Below are 20,619 nucleotides of genomic sequence, written 5' to 3' on the forward strand. Positions count from 1 at the left end.
AGACACTAACAGCTTACAGGCGGTAGGCAATTAAGGACACAGTTACAGTGGGGCAAATAACTATTTTGTCAGCCACCAATTGTGCAAGTTCTCCCACTTAAAAAGATGAGGCCTGTAATTTTCATCATAGGTACACTTCAACTATGACAGACAAAATGAGGGGGAAAAAAATCGAGAATCACATTGTAGGATTTTTAATGAATTTCTTTGGAAATTATGGTGGAAAATAAGTATTTGGTCACCTACAAGCAAGATTTCTGGCTCTCACAGACCTGTAACTTCTTCTTTAAGAGGCTCCTCTGTCCTCCACTCGTTACCTGTATTAATGGCACCTGTTTGAACTTGTTATCAGTGTAAAAGACACCTGTCCACAACCTCAAACAGTCACACTCCAAACTTCACTATGGCCAAGACCAAAGAGCTGTCAAAGGACACCAGAAACAAAATTGTAGACCTGCACCAGGCTGGGAAGACTGAATCTGCAATAGGTAAGCAGCTTGGTTTGAAGAAATCAACTGTGGGAGCAATTATTAGGAAATGGAAGACATACAAGACCACTGATAATCTCCCTTGATCTGGGGCTCCACGTAAGATCTCACCCTGTGGGGTCAAAATGATCACAAGAACGGTGAGCAAAAATCCCAGAACCACACGGGGGGACCTAGGGAATGACCTGCAGAGAGCTGGGACCAACGTAACAAAGCCTACCATCAGTAACCCACTACGCCGCCAGGGACTCAAATCCTGCAGTGCCAGATGTGTCCCCCTGCTTAAGCCAGTACATGTCCAGGCCCGTCCTGAAGTTTGCTAGAGAGCATTTGGGTGATCCAGAAGAAGATTGGGAGAATGTCATATGGTCAGATGAAACCAATTGGTAAAAACTCAACTCGTCGTGTTTAGAGGACAAAGAATGCTGAGTTGCATCCAAAGAACACCATACCTACTGTGAAGCATGGGGGTGGAAACATCATGCTTTGGGGCTGTTTTTCTGCAAAGGGACCAGGACGACTGATCCGTGTAGGGGAAAGAATGAATGGGGCCATGTATCGTGAGATTTTGAGTGAAAACCTCCTTCCATCAGCAAGGGCATTGAAGATGAAACGTGGCTGGGTCTTTCAGCATGACAATGATCCCAAACACACCGTCCGAGCAACGAAGGAGTGGCTTCGTAAGAAGCATTTCAAGGTCCTGGAGTGGCCTAGCCAGTCTCCAGATCTCAACCCCATAGAAAATCTTTGGAGGGAGTTGAAAGTCCGTGTTGCCCAGCAACAGCCCCAAAACATCACTCCTCTAGAGGAGATCTGCATGGAGGAATGGGCCAAAATACCAGCAACAGTGTGTGTGAACCTTGTGAAGACTTACAGAAAACGTTTGACCTCTGTCATTGCCAACAAAGGGTATATAACAAAGTATTGAGAAACTTTCATTGACCAAATACTTATTTTCCACCATAATTTGCAAATTAAAAAAATTAAAAATCCTACAATGTGATTTTCTGGATTTTTCTCATTTTGTCTGTCATAGTTGAAGTGTACCTATGATGAAAATTACAGGCCTCATCTTTAAGTGGGAGAACTTGCACAATTGGTGGCTGACTAAATACTTTTTTGCCCCACTGTATGAAAATTTAGGACACTAAAGAGACCTTTCTACTGACTCTGAAACACACCAAAAGAAAGATGCCCAGGGTCCCTGCTCATCTGCGTGAACGTGCCTTTGGCATGCTGCAAGGAGGCATGAAGACTGCAGATGTTGCCAGGGCAATAAATTGCAATGTCCGTACTGTGAGACGCCTAAGACAGCGCTACAGGGAGACGGAACACCTGCACAGGATCGGTACATCCGAACATCACACCTGCGGGACAGGTACAGGATGGCAACAACAACTGCCGGAGTTACACCAGAAATGCACAATCCCTCCATCAGTGCTCAGGCTGTCCGCAATAAGCTGAGAGGGGCTGGACTGATGGCTGTAGGCCTGTTGTAAGGCAGATCCCCACCAGACATCACCGGCAACAACGTCACCTATGGGCACAACCCACCGTCGCTGGACCAGACAAGACTGTCAAAAAGTGCTCTTCTCTGACGAGTCGCGGTTTTGTCTCACCAGGGGTGATGGTTGGATTCGCGTTTATCGTCAAAGGAATGAGCATTACACTGAGGCCTGTACTCTGGAGCGGGATCGATGTGGAGGGTCCGTCATGGTCTGGGGCGGTGTGTCACAGCATCATCGGACTGAGCTTGTTGTCATTGCAGGCAATCTCAACGCTGTGTATTACAGGCAAGACATCCTCCCTCATGTGGTACCCTTCCTGCAGGCTCATCCTGACATGACCCTCCAGCATGACAATGCCACCAGCCATACTGCTCGTTCTGTGCGTGATTTCCTTCAAGACAGGAATGTCAGTGTTCTGCTATGGCCAGTGAAGAGCCCGGATCTCAATCCCATTGAGCACGTCTGGGACCTGTTGGATCGGAGGGTGAGGGCTAGGGCCATTCCCCCCAGAAATGTCCAGGAACTTGCAGGTGCCTTGGTGGAAGAGTGGTGTCACATCTCACAGCAAGAACTGGCAAATCTGGTGCAGTCCATGAGGAGGAGATGCACTGTAGTACTTAATGCAGCTGGTGGCCACACCAGATACTGACTTACTTTTGATTTTGACCCCCCCCCCCCCCCCTTTGTTCAGGGACACATTATTCAATTTCTGTTAGTCAAACTGAACAAGTTCCACAGACATGTGTCTCAGTTGTTGAATCTTGTTATGTTGATACAAATATTTACACATGTTAAGTTTGCTGAAAATAAACGCAGTAGACAGTGAGAGGACGTTTCTTTTTTTTTGCTGAGTGTGTGTGTGTGTGTGAGGCAATTTAGCAATTAAGATTTTGTTATCTGTAATGGTTATAATAAATTTGCCATAGCTGCTGTTAGGTTCTAATTTAAGAGTGGAAAAACTCACATACAACTATGACAAGCTCAAATCAAGTTTATTCACCCAATGAGTCAGACAGCTGAACAGACAGACATCTTCCCACCTGTGTGTGTGTGTGTGTGTGTGTGTGTGTGTGTACCCCAATTTAGGTGAAGTCTCCTCCTTCCCTCTAAACATTACATATTTTTTGCTAGGCTCGAAGTTAAGTGATGTGGTTAATAAACTGTTCCTTCTCCCTTACTGTGACCTGACCTGACCTCGACCCCCATTCCTCACTAATCCACAGCTCTCCACCCTTATCAGTGACCACAACCATGTGATTGCCTTTCCTTAACTCGGTACATTCCAAGCCCCTGGCTCATATTCAACCTTAATTGACTCCACCATATACATTTATCCTATAGATAACCATTCATTTCTGGTGTAACAACCAGACTGTGGCCCTTCACCTTTCCATAGGATACTTGATGATTAACAATATTTCAAGTTTAGAAGTCAGAACCCGTCACTGTTGGCATAAAGGTAAATGTGCAAAAACAAAATCCAGTGCGGGCCTTGTGTTCTAAAAATAGCTTCTTTTAATATATATTTTTTTAAGTACTCGTAAAAACACTGCCTGAACCTGCTCCATCCCACTGAGTTGAGGTCAAATAGAAACCAGCACACACTCCCCTGAACCAGAGTTGTCATCTGATGTAGACATTCTGACTTAGTTAACCCCCCTTCCATCCTCAGGCCAATCAGAAGCTGTTGCAGGAGGCGGAGAGGCAGGCCATCCAGACCATGCGTCAGGGTGGGGCTCTGACGGGCAAGTTTGTCAGCACCTCGTCCCTGCCGGCATCATGCCTGCCACCTGGGATGCAACACGACTTAGACTCCACCCAGGCCCCCAACAGCCACAGCAGTCACTCCTCCCTACTGCAGCACGTCCTCCTGCTGGAGCAGGCCCGCCAGCAGAGTGCCCTCCTCTCAGGTACATCTACCAAGATATATTTATACTCTTATATCCCTGCCAGCAGAGCGTTCTACTTGCAGGTAAATATAGATTCAAATACATACGGCCTCTTCTGAAATACGTCTCTCTGACTCCTCCTCCCTCCAGTCCCCATGTACGGTCAGTCGCCGTTGGTGACGGGGGAGCGGGTGTCCAACAGTATGCGCACAGTGAATAAGCTACCACGCCACCGGCCCCTGAGCCGCACACAGTCTGCGCCCCTCCCCCAGAGCCCCCAGGCCCTGCAGCAGCTCGTCATGCAGCAGCAGCACCAGCACTTCCTGGAGAAGCAGAAGCAGTACCAGCTCAACAAGGTAGGGGGTGCCACAAGGAACACTACTACAATATTAGAGGTTATGGTGATGTTTGTAGGTTAAAAAAAAGTATTGTATGCCATTTGACTGGACTGAGGGGGTGTAGTATACTGTACATGTGGCAGGGAGAGTTAGACACTGCTAACTGTCAACCACACCAGATTCTGTCAAAAGGGGTGGAGCTTCCTCGCCAACCGCCCACCCACCCCGAGGAGACAGAGGAGGAGCTCACAGAGACACAGGAGATGCAGGAGGAGGGGGCGGAGTCTGAGTGTCTGGGGGAGGGGCGTCCTCAGGAGCAGAGGCTCCAGAAGGAAGAGTCGGGGGTGACGTCGCCCCCCTCAGAACGCCTGCTGACCCCCCTGAAGGGCGAGAGCACAGAGAGCGACCTGGAAGAAGAGGATGATGAAGACGAGGCCATCGAGCTGAGGGAGTGTGATGAGGAGGGCGTACCTTACGGCCAAGTAAATACTGCTTTTTTAAAAGACATTTTGCATTTATTTTGACTTTGATAGAGAGATAAAAACATGTATTGCCCTGCAAGTTTAACACTAAGATGACTTTCTGTAAGAAAATCAGAGAGACAATAAGAGGTGCAAATTGTTTATTTATAAACCATGAGTTTTGTCTTTCCTTGTACTATGATTCATTCTGCTGGAATCAAATCAAAGTTTATTGGTGTTATAGCGGGTGCAATGAAATGGTTGTTACTTGCTCCGAACAGTGCAGCAAGAATATTCAGACCCCATTCGTTGTTGACCTTCCCAAATCTGTTCCGGTGACGTCTGTCTGATGACTAAACCTAGTGACTTGATTCATCATTGTACCTCTTATAATGGGCCATTTATGACTTAATGGCAAGAAACTGTCTAGAATGACCAATCACTCCAGGGAGGGGTGTAGATTGCAGAAATGACCTACCAAAAGATCAGTAGCCAAGTCTATGCAGTTGAAAAGGTAGGAACGTCATCATTAGCGATGTGGCTACATAGATTGGCGTTCACAACCAGTTCGAGTGGTGGATTGAGTTTTGCGGGGGCCTGGTGATTTAGAAAAGGGTATCCCCTCTTGGAGGGCAGATTGGCTGCGCTGTGCGAGGCATCATCATCATGGCTCCCTACAGAAGAACGAGAGCCTTAATTCCCACCCACCTGTGAGTCATCCATTGCACTTAGCAGGAAATAAAGGAACAAGCTTTGGAGAATGAATCGCCTGCAGTTCTTTCACAAATTACCAAGAGGATAAGTGGCTCCAGTTAAAAGTTGTTAAACAAAAGTTGCGAAAGGGCAAGTGGACGATTTAAAAAATAAAATAAAAATATAAATATAAATGAATTACTACAGGTAATTAAGATGGATTGAATTTGGATTTAGCTGTCATTGGCCGAGAGACTCAGTAGTTGATGACATGCACTTGGATCCTCATCAGAGCCTCATACTCTTTTGAGGACCTAAACATTACAATATAATACAGTAAACGGTCAGTTGGCTATGTTGCTGTTGGTTGTCATATTTGTCTCTAAATTATGGTCATTGACAGCAATTAATACATAACGTTAAAAAGAGGCGAAAAATAATGGAAATGTTTTGTGGTCACATTCCTCTAAGAAATGCTGTTTGTGCGTTGGAGGGAGGAAGAACCAATGCAGCGAGGGAGATGATAAAATAAGCCTCTCCTACTCCCACACACCATTGACAAAAAATATCAGAGGAGAGAAAAGCATCAGAATTCGGGCTGTGTCTTCTCCCCCTCGATGCGCGCTCACACACCCTCCCTCCCCTTCCCTTGCTGCTTTTTCTCATTTCAGTGAATGGACTCATCTGTGACTCATCTCTCCTTGGTGAATCATTCCCCTCTCCCGCCCACCCCCGCCCTTCTCTCCCCCCTCTCTTCACCATGCCAGCCCTTTTTCTCCCCCCTTTTCCCCCTGCACTTTACACCAATTCACCACCCACTAGGGAGGTAGGCTGCTGCAGTACTATTTCTGTTGTGATGGGCTACGGGGGTTTTTAGGGTATGGGGGCCATAGGGAGGGAGCATGGGTGTATGCAGTCATTCTGTAGAGACGACATCCTCAAAAACCTATTTTGGCATTTGAGTCAGTGACACGGAAGATCCCCCCCCCCCTACACACACAGCCTCCCTGCTGAACTTTTTTTCCCTCTGACTCTGCTCTACTTGTCTGCTGTGGTGCCTTGAATACAAATGGATCTGAGCCGCCCTCTACAATAGAAAGACATGGGAAGTGAAAAGACAGTGACAGAGACTCATAAGAGAGCCCGCATTACCTTAGGATCTCTAATTTAAAAAGGGGTTAGCAAGGTGTGGGCCTGCCGAACCTGTGTGTGTGCGCCCGCGAGTGTAAACTCAGCTCCCATCTCAAGGTCTTGAAACAAACCGTCCGCAGTTTAAAAAAAAGATACATGTGAACCTTGTTATTTGAGCTCTGTTAGAAGGAGCATCTATCGCGTTAGATTTTTCCTAGAGCTCACACAGCTCCTGTCTGGATGTATAGTGCTTCTCCCATTGACAGAAAGCAGAGCCCCGTTAGCTCAGCCACTGTTTACAGCTGGGGAATTGTCAGAGTAGTCTTTTGGCTGTTGGGAAGGCTCGGTCCTTGTCCTGCCCTGCCTTTTGAGGCTCGTATGGGGATAAGTGTTTGCCTTTGGGTTTCTACCCAGGGCCCATGTTTAGTCTATACAGGCTTAATTTAGCTCCACCTCCCTCCCATTTTCCCCTTGTTCCATTGGCCTGAGGTGGTATTGTGAAATGTCACTTCTCTCTCAAGGTTGCAGTATTTCTGATGTAAACAATGAAAGCCACAGAGCTGATTTGATATAGTAAGTCCATTCCCTCACACTGAAGTCCAGTCAGTGTCTCATGATGAGACATTATTCAAATCTTTAGTTTGTTTTCAAAATGTCTCTCTTTGTTATTTTGTCCCCGATTTTTCTGACCAGCATCACCTGCAACAGCTCAATGTGTTCCAGGCATCCCTGTCCATTTCGGGCATGCCCCACAGACCTCTGGGAAGGGCCCAGTCCTCCCCTGCCACTGCCAGCATCAAGGGGGCTCCCATGGGTGAGGTCCCCATCAAGCACCTCTTCACTACAGGTACACTTCTTTTTGGTTTTGGAACAGATGACATACAAAGTGACATCAGGACCTATTGAACAATATGAAAGAAGCTGTCTCAACTTAGTTATCTATCTGAATCGCTGTATTTTTTTTTGTCATAGTGGTAGATAGTAGAGCTAGCAATAAATCCCTATTAGTTAAACACTAACGAAAGCCATTGGCCTTTAGAGATAAGACACTTTCAGAAAACAAACACTTCCCTAGCCAGTCCATGGTCGAATGGCCCTGCAGAATAGGACGTGTTGACTAAGTCAATGGTTCCCAAACTGTGGGGCGTGGCGAGGGGTCGGCAGGAACTCAGTCCGGCTTTCAACTTACGCTTGAAAGTTGTAATAGTAGATTGCACAAGGTGCAATTTCAAAATTGGGTAGTGTATCATCAGTTCCTCTTGTCATGTCAGTCATTGCATACCTTAGAGCTATTTATAACTTGTCAGAAATGTCCAGATCAGCTAACATTTTATTTAGTTTTTTTAGCCCATAGATATTGTTGTACTTTTTTTAGTCCCTCTACTACCACGAATACACATTAGAAATGTATAGAATTGCTTTAAAACTGAAATTGTCTTTGCAACCAATAACAAAATGTGTAGAATTGCAGGAAATAAGCTTTAAATAGATATGGTTGGGGGTGTGGGATGTTTCCTAATGCTGGAAGGGGGCCCCCCTGAGTGAAAAAGTTTAGGAACCCCTGTACTAAGTGATGAGTCCAATAAGGGCTGCCTGGGTGTAATTATTTCAGTCCTAACATGAAAAAATCAAATTGAGATGATGATCTTATGCTCTGACCTGCTGGGTAATGGGGTCACCATTTTGTTCTGAGAGAGAAGTTGGAGAGCTTGCCCTGTGCTTGGTCTTCTTCCTACCCTGCCTTGAAAAGCTACATTTTTCTTATTTTTCTTTCCCTTCTTTCTTTCTTTCCATCTTGCACTCTTTCTCTCTCCCTCCTCTCTTTTTCTCTCTGCCTCTCCTATCATCTCCTTCTCAGGGTTGGTGTACGACACCTTTATGCTGAAGCACCAGTGTATGTGTGGGAACACCCACATCCACCCAGAACACGCCGGCCGCATCCAGAGTGTGTGGTCCCGGCTGCAGGAGACTGGGCTCCTGGGCCGCTGTGAGGTGAGGGCCCCCTGCAGACTACAGCTAGTATAGCGACCGGCTCCGTTCCTTATTTCCAAGAGAATTTCTTCTCAGTAACTTAAACAAGCGAGTGGAGCAAGCTATGTGGAGATGAGAATGAGCTTTATCCATTATTAGTTCAAGTTCATTTTGAAAATCACTTCCCAATTAGCAATACAACATAACCCTGAATGAAATTGATGTATTGTGTGCTACGTGTGTTTTCCTTTACTGTGTACAGAGGATTCGGGGGAGGAAGGCCACGTTGGATGAGATCCAGACTGTGCATTCAGAATACCACACACTGCTGTATGGAACCAGTCCCCTCAACAGACAGAAACTAGACAGCAAGAAGCTCTTAGGTGCCTAACCTCATCTCATGTCTTTACGCCTCTTGTGTGTGAGAACCCATGCATGTGTGTTTCCCTAGCCATTTTGCTCGAATGATGGAAACAATATTTGCCCCAAGCATCCTTGAAAGTAGTTACTTCCCCTCTCATTTCCATCCACCCACCCACACACACTCACACGCAGTCAGGTGGATTGTTTGAAGGCTCAGCTCCCTGACAGGCGCAGGAGGGTATTTTTAGACCTGCTGGTCGAGGGGAAAGGGCCCCAGACGCCCGTCCACCCCCGTCTGAGTGACTCATAGCTAGGCTGGGTCTCATAGAAGAGGGGGGGGGGGGGGGTGACTGGATCAGCTGCAAAACAGCACTGCAGTGACTGAGCCGTCGACTACACACACACACACACACTTCAAAGTGAGTTCACTCTGTGTGGTGCTTAGCAGAACTGGACTTGCAGACATAAACTAAACCGTTCATTCGGGAAGTATTCAGACCCCTTTGACTTATTCCACATTATGCTATGTCATAGCCGTAATCTAAAATGGATTTGAAAAGCTTTTCCTCAATCTACACATACTCCATAATGACAAAGCGAAAATGTATTTTAATTTTTGCAAAAAAGGATACCTTATTTACATAAGTATTCAGAGCCTTTGCTATTAAACTCAATTTAGCTCAGGTACATCCTGTTTCCATTGATCATCCTTGAGATGTTTCTACAACTTGATTGGAGTCCACCTGTGGTAAATTTAATTGATTGGACATGATTTGGAAATAGATAAGGTCCCATAGTTGACAGTGCACGTCAGCAAAAACCTAGCCATGAGGTTGAAGGAATTGTCCGTAGAGCTCAGAAACAGGATTGTGTCAAGGCACACATCTGGGGAAGGGTACCAAAAAATGTCTGCATCACTGAAGGTCCCCAAGAACAGTGGCCAGCATCATTCTTAATGGAAGAAGTTTGGAACCACTAAGACTCTGAGCTGGCTGCCCAGCCAAACTGAGCAATTGGCGGAGAAGGGCCTTGGTCAGGGTGGTGACCAAGAACCCGATGGTCACTCTGACAGAGCTCCAGATTTTCTCTGTGGAGATGGGAGCACCTTCCAGAAGGACAACCATCTCTGCAGCACTCCACATGTCTAACCAGCACTCCACCAATCAGGCCTTAATTGTAGAGTGGCCAGACAGAAGCCACATGATGAAGGTTGAATGGAGTGCAGTACAGAGATCCTTGATGACAACCTGCTCAGGATCTCACTGGGGTGATGGTTCACCTTCCAACAGGACAACGACCCTAAGCACACAGCCAAGACAACGCAGCAGTGGCTTTGGGACAAGTCTCTGAATGTACTTGAGGGGCCCAGCCAGAGCCTGGACTTGAACTCAATCGAACATCTCTGGAGAGACCTGAAAATAGCTGTGCAGTGACGCTCCCCATCCAACCTTACAGAGCTTGAGAGGATCTGCAGAGAAGAGTGGGAGAAACTCCCCAAATACAGGTGTGCCAAGCTTGTAGCGTTATACTCAAGGCTGTAATCGTTGCCAAAGGTGCTTCAACTAAGTAAAGGGTTTGAATACTTACGTAAATGTGGTATTTCTGTTTTTTTTTAATCTATTTTCACAAATGTCAAACTGTTTTTGCTTTGTCATTATGGGGTATTACGTGTAGCATGATAAAGGAAAAAAAAACATTTCATCAATTTTAGAATGAAGGCTTTAACAAAAATTTGAAAAAGTCTAGGGGTCTGAATACTTTCCAAATGCACCGTATCCCGAGCATCTTGGGAAAAGAACTCTCTGCTAGGAAGGCTAAAAGGTGTGTGATACAATGTTGAAATATGGCTAAATAGTGTTTAACTTATTTAAACTACAATCTAACCTTTGCTCCCTGTCCCCATTGGCTCCTTAAGGTCCAATCAGTCAGAAGATGTATGCGGTGTTGCCCTGTGGAGGCATTGGGGTGAGTCATCTATCCATCCATTTAGAATGGAGTTACATTGACATTTTAGTTAGAGGTTGAGATTGGATAATAATACAGTTTCAGAAAATGTCATGCAGTTTAATCATGCAGGATATTAATTCAACATAAGCAGCACAAAGCTGAGCATTACATCACCTACAGCAGTGTCATGTTATCAGTGTTAAAAGAACAGTAGCAGGGTGGGGATGAGTGTTCTCTATTGCCCTCTGCAGGTGGACAGTGACACTGTGTGGAACGAGATGCACTCCTCGGGCGCTGTCAGAATGGCTGTTGGCTGCGTCATCGAGCTGGCTTTCAAAGTGGCCGCCGGGGAACTGAAGGTAACATTACCAGCCTCTCTCCGTTCCACTACTGTTTGATTGAAAGTTGTCAGGGGCAACCTTGCACATTAATTTAAAATGAACAATATGTAATAATCATGTAATATACCCTGTGGGTTTGTTCATGGGTGGACACAATAGTACCCTGATAAATAAGCACTTAGTCACTTGATTTTGTTGATGGATAGGCCCTACAATTTCTCATGAACTGTTTCTCTCTCTCCTCTCCATTCCAGAACGGCTTTGCCGTGGTGCGTCCACCAGGCCATCACGCTGAGGAATCCACTGCCATGTGAGTACACCCAGGGAGTCATGGGTAGAGACGGGGCGGGGGAGTGGCTAGGGGGCTTCAAAGGAGTTGGTTGAAGTTCCATAGAGAAATGACGTGTGCGATGGTTGATACAATAATTGGTAAAAGCGTCCATTTTGAGTAACTACTGGGCAGTGCCCTTAAACATTCTCCCTGTTTCTGCTAAATATATATATTTTTTTTGTGTGTCTGTCATTGTCTGCAGGGGCTTCTGCTTCTTCAACTCAGTGGCCATCACAGCCAAGCTGCTGCAGCAGAAACTAGGAGTGAGCAAGGTCCTCATCGTGGACTGGGTGAGTGGGAAGTGTGTTGTTAGCGAGGCCCTATATGTGCTAGTGTTGTCATGATACCAAAATATATACCATACATTATGTGATCAATGCAGGTCATGTATTATTGTTCACATATCCATTCTCTGTGTCCAGGACATTCACCATGGTAACGGGACACAGCAGGCTTTTTACAACGACCCCAATGTACTTTACATTTCCATGCATCGCTACGACGATGGAAACTTCTTCCCCGGCAGTGGGGCTCCTGAAGAGGTGGGGGTTGGACCTGGTGTTGGCTTCAACACAAACATCGCTTGGACAGGGGGCGTAGAACCGCCCATGGGTGACGTGGAGTACCTGACTGCCTTCAGGTGAACAGACGGTTGTTGGTCATTAGCTGAACGAGCAGCAACATTGGCACTGATCTTTCATTCATATGAACAGGCTCTGCTTATTTAGCGATTTCCACACTGCTTAGTTCTTGCAGATCTGGAAACGTAAGAAAATAAAATGTTGTTTTCCATCTTGTCTGTTAAACAGGACGGTGGTGATGCCCATAGCCAACGAGTTCTCCCCTGACGTGGTCCTAGTGTCCGCTGGGTTTGATGCCGTGGAGGGCCACCAGTCCCCTCTGGGAGGATACAACGTCACTGCTAAATGTAAGTTGAACATTACTTTTTACGTGTCAGTTTTTCTGCCAAGCCTTTTCCATAGTGTGTGCATTTATAAGAGGGTCCTCTAGCTAATTGTATATACACTACTACCCCCTGCTGGAAGAATAGTACTTAACCACTAGAAGAAACGCTAAGAGACTACATAGGAATATTGAAGTACCTGAATGATTTCCTATCATATGGGGCCTTTATTTCATAAACCTGCACAAAACTAAAATTCCTGTGCAGACCTCTCCTATTCACATCAATTCATGATTTACACAGAAGATTATACTCAGTACAGTGTTGAACCATCCTCAGGTTTCGGCCACCTCACCAAGCAGCTGATGAAGCTGGCGGGGGGACGTGTGGTCCTGGCGCTGGAAGGAGGTCACGACCTCACGGCCATCTGTGATGCCTCCGAGTCCTGTGTGGCGGCCCTGCTCGGCGATGAGGTATGACATCATCTGCTATAGGAGGGGACAGTGCCGTGATGTCACATACACTACCTGTCATTTGGTAAAGATGGATGTAATTGTTCAGAGAGGAAATTTTGTTTTTACATCCCAATCTCTCTCTCACACTGTTTCTCTGTCAGTTGGACCCCCTGCCACAGGCTGTCTTGCAACAGAAGCCCTGTCCAAAAGCTGCTGCCTCTCTGGAGAGGGTCATCGAGATACAGAGTGCGTTAGTTCGCTAAAATCAAAATGATCATTGTGTTTTACCTGCACATATGCACTTAGTTGTGTTTGCGTCATGTGTATCACGTCACCCTTAAAACTGACATGACTCCTTCTCTCCCTGCAGGTAAACACTGGAGCTCTCTCCAAAGGTTGGCTCCCACGGTGGGCCAGTCCTTAATGGATGCCCAGCGGAGAGAGAAGGACGAGGCCGACACGGTCACCGCCATGGCATCGCTTACCGTGGATACTGAGCAGGCCGCCGCTTCCACCGTCTCCACGGAGACCAGCAGGTAAACACCTGCACCATTCGCTCTTTTGGGGATTTTATGTGGTTTTGGAATGGCTTTTTTTAAGACATCAGATTCATAAGGCTGTGGGCCTGAAGTTCCACTGAGACTTAAGGTGTAGACTTATCATATACGTTTTGACCGTCCTTCGTTGGTAGGGGCTTTTATTTTGGCATGACTAAGAGGCTAATGTCTATGTCGTGCTGTTTCCTATTTGGTGTACCTGCAGGTCTACAGAAGAGCCAATGGAAGAAGAGCCCGTCTTGTAGGAGGAAACAGTTGTCACGACACCTTTGTCTCCACATCCTTCGGCATTAGCCTTCTCCTGTCATCCTCTCCTCTTTCCAGCCCTCGCCTCACCTCTTTCCATTTTCTGAGGATTGATGGACTTGTGCTAGCCTCCCTTTCCAACTCACTGAGGTGAGTTTGTTAAAGTGTGTGTGGGAGAGGAGAGGCATAACACACACACACACTGACCTAAAGGGGGCAGCGGCGGATATGCGTGATTGGTGGAGAAGCAGGAAGAGGCGGGACCTTTTGAGGAGCCTGTGTTTCTTGCTTTTTTTCTTTCAATCTTTTTTGTAAGCAGAAGGCAGTGGATCCAGGGGGGTACCTCGGCTCTGGGGCCCGAGAAGCTTTGTACATTTCTTGTCATACTTTATACTTTTCAGGAACATTAGAACTGAAAAAGCCAACAAGCAGCAAAAATATTTCAACAGCCACAAATACACTCAAACACACCCGCATTATATTATACACACTAAGTTCCCAACAGCGGAACAACAATGGGGTTGTATCAATGAATAATGCTCTTCCTTTCAGAGCATGCGTACCTCTGTTCCTATTTTGTCTGTCATTTGGTATTCTCATGCATCTATTCAATAATCTGTTCAAAGAAGCACACAAACATATATATATATATTCCTTTCACTGTATCCGATATCAGCTGTGGTTGTGGAGTGGAGGTCGAGCTGTGGATCCTGCCATGGGGGACTTACTGGCTGAAGGAGACATCTCTCCAATTCAGTCTTCTTTTTTTTTTTTTCAGGAAGCCTCAGCTCCCTCCACTTTGTATGGGACAGAATGTATTTTGAGGTGGTTTTTACCCTTCTACTTTGTTTGGACTATCAAAAAAGGACACATACATACCCACAATCAAATTTACCGCTTGGTGCAATGAAAGCCCACGGATTGGACGAGGAAGGATTTTTGTGGAATAATACTTGGATTATGAACTTTTTGTCTCACGCTTGCTGCTGCGACTGGGAGACTTGTGGTGGTCATGAGACTGGAGAAAGACGTTTTTAGAAGAACTTGGTGCCTTTATATTAAATATCCCTGTTAACACCAACTACACCACCACTTAGCAGAACACAGGACAGAAAGACAAATCTACACACTTGTTACTCTCATGTCTGTTTTGTTTGTATATTTGTTTGCTTGTTTCTTTCAAAATGCCTTAATTTCCTCCAGAGAATGCACCATTTTAGCCATCTCTGCAGAGATGGGATTCTAATCCTATGTCCTCTCTCTTTCCTCTTTCTGGGTTTGTGTAATACTCTAGGTCAAAGGTCAGTGTGGCCTTAACTGATTTTTTTTTTTTTGCGTCCTTTATCAATTCCGACCAGTACAAATGCGGCTGGCGGTATGATTGTGAGGAAATTTGAACGCTACAACGACCAACTTTTTGCCATGTCACTTCCTGTCACTTGTAAATACTGCATCCTGTCCTGCTCTGGCAAACCCCTCAACCTGAGACGGTTCAATAACGAACTCATTGTTTTTCCATTTATTTAGAGAGGAAGGACTGAACTTGGTCACTTTTTTAAACAAACGTTTTATTTTGTAAAAAAAATCAAATATATGAATATGTATATGAATAATGACAATAACAGTGTTAATCCAATCAAATTGGATATGAATATTATATTTGAGAAGAGTTAAAAAAAAAAAAAGTATGCTAAAGCCACCTTAAGCACACAATCATACTGGTTTTTGCAATCAATGTTTTGTCCTAAGTGCCATTTTTGTTTTTTCCACACAAAAAAAAGAGACAACAGAAATTGTGATATGGGGTGGATCTCATTTGGCAAATAATCATGAGCAAGCACCACTTTAGATGTTTACACTGCAATACCCCAATCCCTCAACTGTTGCCCACTTGTCAGCTGTCATAAACCCTTTGTTTGACTTAGTGTCCAGGTGCTGTGTTATCTGGCCTCCATTTTTGCCATCAATATTTATATTTCTCAATCAATGAAAAGTGTTTTCACTTGACGCCTATATGATCACACAAATTAAATATATATATTTACAGTGGGAATTAGCACAATCATCATGCTTGAGGAATTCATACAAATCAAGTATATCTACTAGAGAATGGTAACCGACACCTCCCTTAAAGACATGCTCTGGAACTTTGGCGACTATTAAGTCTTTTTTTAAAACCTCTCGCTTTCGGCTGGATGTGTCAATGTGTCGTTCATACATGCATAATCTAAAAGCAGAATTACCTCAATTAGCTACGCAATCCCTAGTTTAAAAGCCACTGTTTTTTGGGATGCTGTGGCATTTTCCTTTGGACTGGCATTTTCCTTATTTTCCCCCACCTAGGCCAGCCCTCTAGCAATTTGAGTAAAACCAATGAGCTTCTGCCTCTTGCCAGCTAGCGAAATGTACATGGTACATCAACAGCAGAGAAAGAGGGAGATCTAGGACATGGTGCACGTATGTCACGTAATACACAATTGTTGGGGCCCACTTTTTGCTCGTGACCACAACTTTCAGAACTACCGGCTAAAAAGTATACAAAAGTACCACTTTCACCAGCATACTCAGAAGATAATGTGTGCTGGTCTACATTGATCATTTTGTTTTATTTCAAGCAATGTAACGAAACACTGACCAAGTATTCTGCATCTCATTTGTCCTCCTTTATTGAGGTAAAAAAAAAACTATCATTACGTAATAGGATATTTCTGTAGAGTTGTTCCCTCTAATCATATAGTCCATTCTCTACCGGTCCACTCACCCATCGTAAGGTACTTTTGTCCCTTTGTCACACAACTTTATATTGAACTTATCTACATACTGTAATAACTATACAGTGACTATGTTTTCATAGGCGTTGACACCCCTTTAACGTTTAACTCCCTCACTAGTTACCCTTCTTCATATGGAACACAAAGGGCTAGCTTAGTTCAATCCAAAATGTAAGTTTTAGAGGTTTTCAGCCCTGTCATTTGAAGTCAATATGACTCCATGTCCATCTCAAGTAGATCAAGCTTTATGCTGCAATCCCAAATGAATGGGAAGGTTGGACACTGGCACTGTCTAAAATGGTGAAATCAGATATGCTTGAATCCCAAATAAATGGGAAAGATGATCTGATTTCACCATTTTAGACAGTGCCAGTGTCCAACCTTCCCATTCATTTGGGATTGGAGCATACTGTGCATTCTGGAAGTATTCAGACCCCTAGACTTTTTCCACATTGTTACGTTACAGCCTTATTCTAAAATGTATTTAAAAACAAATTCCCACCAATCTACACACAATACCCCATAATGACCAAGCAAAAACTGTTTTTTAGAATTTTTGCAAATGTATCTAAGATTTAAAAACAAACAACAACAAAAAACACACCGTATTTACATATGTATTCAGACATTTTGCTATGAGACTTGAAATTGAGCTCCGGTGAATCCTGTTTCCATTGATCATCCTTGAGATGTTTCTACAACTTGATTGGAGTCCACCTGTGGTAAATTTAATTGATTGGACATGATTTGGAAAGGCACACACCTGTCTATATAAGGTCCCACAGTTGACAGTGTATGTCAGAACAAAAACCAAGCCATGAGGTCGAAGGAGTTGTCCGTAGAGCTCAGAGACAGGATTGTGTCGGTACAGATCTGGGGAAGGGTACCAAAAAATGTCTGCAGCATTGAAGGTCCCCAAGCACACAGTGGCCTCCATCATTCTTAAATGGAAGATGTTTGGAACCACCAAGACTCTTTCTAGAGCTTGCCGCCCGGCCAAACTGAGCAAATGGGGGAGAAGGGCCTTGGTCGGGGAATAGTTACTCTGACTAAACTCCAGAGTTCCTCTGTGGAGATGGGAGAACCTTCCCGAAGGACAACCATCTCTGCAGCACTCCACCAATCAGGGCTTTATGGTAGTGGCCAGACAGAAGCCACTCCTCCGTAAAAGGCACATGACATCCCGCTTGGAGTTTGCCAAAAGGCACCCAGACCATGAGAAATGAGATTCTGGTCTGATGAAACCAACCATCTGGAGGAAACTTGGCACCATCCCTCCGGTGAAGCATGGTGGTGGTAGCATCATGCTATGGGGATGTTTTTTAGTGGCAAGGACTGGGAGACTAGTCAGGATCGAGGGAAAGATGAATGGAACAAGTACAGAGATCCTTGATGGAAACCTGCTCAGGACCTCAGACTGGGGTGAAGTTTCACCTTCCAAGCACACAGCCAAGACAACGCAGGAGTGGCTTCGTGTAAATCTCTGAATGACCTTGAGTGGCCCAGCCAGAAACGTGACTTGAATCCGATCGAACATCAGGAGAGACCTGAAAATGGCTGTGCAGCGACGCTCCCCATCCAACCGGTCAGAGCTTGAGGCTCTGCAGAGAAGAATGGGAGAAACTCCCCAAATACAGGTGAGCCAAGCTTGTAGCATCATACCAAAGAATACTCAAGACTGTAATTGCTGCCAAAGTTGCTTCAATAAAGTACTGAGTAAAGGGTCTGAATACTTATGTAAATGTGATATTTACATTTTTTTAAATGTATAATCTAAGAACCTGTTTTTGCTTTGTCATTATGGGGTATTGTGTGTAGATTAAGGGGGGGGGACTATTTAATCAATTTTAGAATAAGGCTGTAATGTAACAAAATATGGAAAAAGTGAAGGTGTCTTAATACTTGCCGAATGCACGGTATAGCTGGATCTACTTACCCAATGGTGTGGGACTTGGAATCATGTTGACCTTCGAGGTCTGAAAATGTCTGAAACTTTGAATTGTGAGTGAACTACCCCTTTAACGTCATAAAGTTCCCTTATAGCTCCTATTGTCATACCGACCATGGTATGCTCTTTCGGTGTTGGTTTTCAGTGGTACTACTTCCCAGGCGGAGCACGTGACCTGATGTCACAGAAAAAACAGGCATTCGCCATTTGACTGAACTCTAATCACGGTGTTGTCACAATCATGTCACCGGGGTAGGAATTGAAACTCATCACTTGCAAAATTGTTGGTGGATGCCACTGTACTCACATGTAATATACACAGTGGTTCCTACTTCCTTTTACATGTGGCTATGGTGTGTGTGTGTGTGTGGGGGGGGGGTGTACTTGCAGTACATGGGACTGCTATAACCTTGTTCATGTTTTCATTTAGATCATTGACCATTTAGAGATTTGGTGCATAGTTTTGTACCTCCACGTGAGATGTCATATGCCATCTCACCCACGGGACAGCCCAATAACCCATTGGGCTGTCCCGTGGGTGAGATGGCATATGACATAATTACCCTTTAATTGAACTGACGTGTGTTTTGTAGGTCAGGGCTTTTTTCCTGTGGGTATGTTGGAGGGGCAGCAAAAAAAAAAACTCAAACCAAGAAAGTCTACTCAGAATATAGGAATGTTTTTGTGTGTTGCCTTAGTCAAAACAACTACTAAAAGTGGCAACCATGCAAATGTGTTCTTTCTGTCTAAACAGATACTGGAAGACATCCAAGTCTGTAAATTATATCGACTTATCCACCATTGAAGATAGCTTTATTGTTGCTGCCACACTATTTTGCTATTCAGTAAATGTATATTTATTTATATTTCATACATTGTGTATATGTAGTGACCTATGATCGTCAAGGTTCAAAGAGTAATTGTATATTTTTTTGACTTTGGAAAGAGAAGTGTGTCTCTTACGTTGAAACACCAGCGCAGTGGAAGGACACAATCTCCACTTTCTGTGGTTGGATGTTTGAATGTGACTGTCTTTTACCTTATATTTTAAATATATTCTTTCTCTCTTCTGGTCATAACTAATGCAGACGTTTTGAATTGATCAAAGCACATTCCTTAATGTCATGTGTTCTTTCAAATGCTTTCCTGTTGCGACAATACAAATGTGTTTATACTAATTGCTACTCACGTGTATATGTGCATATATGTGTACACATGTGCAATACACGCTATTTGAGCAATCTATTACTGTGACTATTATTGATGAAAATCGCTGTCCCTTTGACCTTTTTTTTCATGAGTTGCATTGTGCACAGCGCCACCTTGTGGGTTAGCAAGGATCTTAAAGGGAATGTTGAGTCTGATTACTGTTTTATTTCAGGTTGTGTACATTTTTTTTAAAGCCCTTTTTTTATTACTCATTGTAATGTTGTGACATCCTATTTGAGTATCTTTTTTTTTAAAGTGGGCCTGTTAATTGTCAAACTCAATAAAGCGATTCACTGCTCCAATACAAAGAGTAAAAAATATTTCATTTACAGTGTTGGTGGTGGGATAACATACATGGCTTTGAATAGTGAAGTGGATGAGTGGTTATTTTAAAGTGTGTATATATATATATTTATTTATTTATTTTTCTTCTCAGTTTGCAGTTAAAGTGAATTTCCTGCAATTGTACACATTTTGTTATGGCTTATGACGTGTTTGATATGCTATATGGTGGGTCCCCAGGGCAAGTGCCCAGTCCGTAATCGGGCCCTGGTCAGAATCACCTGCTTATTTCTATACTAGCATCATGAAATTAGGCTTCAAGCTTGTAACAGGAAAGTCAAAAACATATATATTTAGAACTGTCCACTCCACATATACATTTATGGTGGAAAAAACAAGATGAATGTGAAATGCCAAGTGCATGGATGTTTTACTCTGGTGCTTGTGATGAGGGATGTTTATAAGTATGGTAAAAGCAACCCTCAAGTTCAGTCTCCAAACAGTGTGAGTGAATTAACTAAATGTTTTTTATGCATAGGCCTACTCACCAATATTGCAACATCTTGAGAAGTACTATTGCTGCCGTTCATGTGATAGTGTGACTAGTAGTCGAACTCGGAAATGTCGGACTTGATAACTGGTTGCAGTAATACATGTGCCGCGTTCAACCAGTTGGCACGTCGGACATTTCTTTCTTTGACATGGACAAACCATATTACTTTTATTTTGGCGAGAAGGACTTCTAATAAAATATTACTAGATCGGGACAATTTAAGGGTCCAGATC

At 44.2% G+C, this 20,619-nt stretch overlaps 1 protein-coding gene across 4 annotated transcripts in view; it reads left to right on the forward strand.

Moving 5' to 3' along the window:
* LOC115110403 (histone deacetylase 5-like) overlaps positions 1–19,855 on the forward strand; it is a 91,212-nt gene extending 71,357 nt beyond the window's left edge. For 2 of the 4 annotated variants that reach the window (XM_065010156.1, XM_029636017.2), the window contains 16 exons: positions 3,669–3,906; positions 4,036–4,241; positions 4,403–4,705; positions 7,202–7,355; positions 8,367–8,500; positions 8,742–8,862; positions 10,758–10,807; positions 11,041–11,148; positions 11,385–11,440; positions 11,664–11,751; positions 11,884–12,101; positions 12,271–12,389; positions 12,705–12,838; positions 12,982–13,066; positions 13,191–13,356; positions 13,583–19,855. In XM_065010156.1, the coding sequence (XP_064866228.1) occupies positions 3,669–3,906; positions 4,036–4,241; positions 4,403–4,705; positions 7,202–7,355; positions 8,367–8,500; positions 8,742–8,862; positions 10,758–10,807; positions 11,041–11,148; positions 11,385–11,440; positions 11,664–11,751; positions 11,884–12,101; positions 12,271–12,389; positions 12,705–12,838; positions 12,982–13,066; positions 13,191–13,356; positions 13,583–13,622 (2,220 nt within the window). In that variant the 3' untranslated portion in view covers positions 13,623–19,855. The remainder of the gene's footprint in view (positions 1–3,668; positions 3,907–4,035; positions 4,242–4,402; positions 4,706–7,201; positions 7,356–8,366; positions 8,501–8,741; positions 8,863–10,757; positions 10,808–11,040; positions 11,149–11,384; positions 11,441–11,663; positions 11,752–11,883; positions 12,102–12,270; positions 12,390–12,704; positions 12,839–12,981; positions 13,067–13,190; positions 13,357–13,582) is intronic. The other 2 variants (XM_065010154.1, XM_065010155.1) reach the window with 2 other exon arrangements.
* Positions 19,856–20,619: the final 764 nt, after the last annotated feature.

Source organism: Oncorhynchus nerka, linkage group LG26 (genome assembly GCF_034236695.1).
Source record: "Oncorhynchus nerka isolate Pitt River linkage group LG26, Oner_Uvic_2.0, whole genome shotgun sequence".
Taxonomy (NCBI): Eukaryota; Metazoa; Chordata; class Actinopteri; order Salmoniformes; family Salmonidae; genus Oncorhynchus; species Oncorhynchus nerka.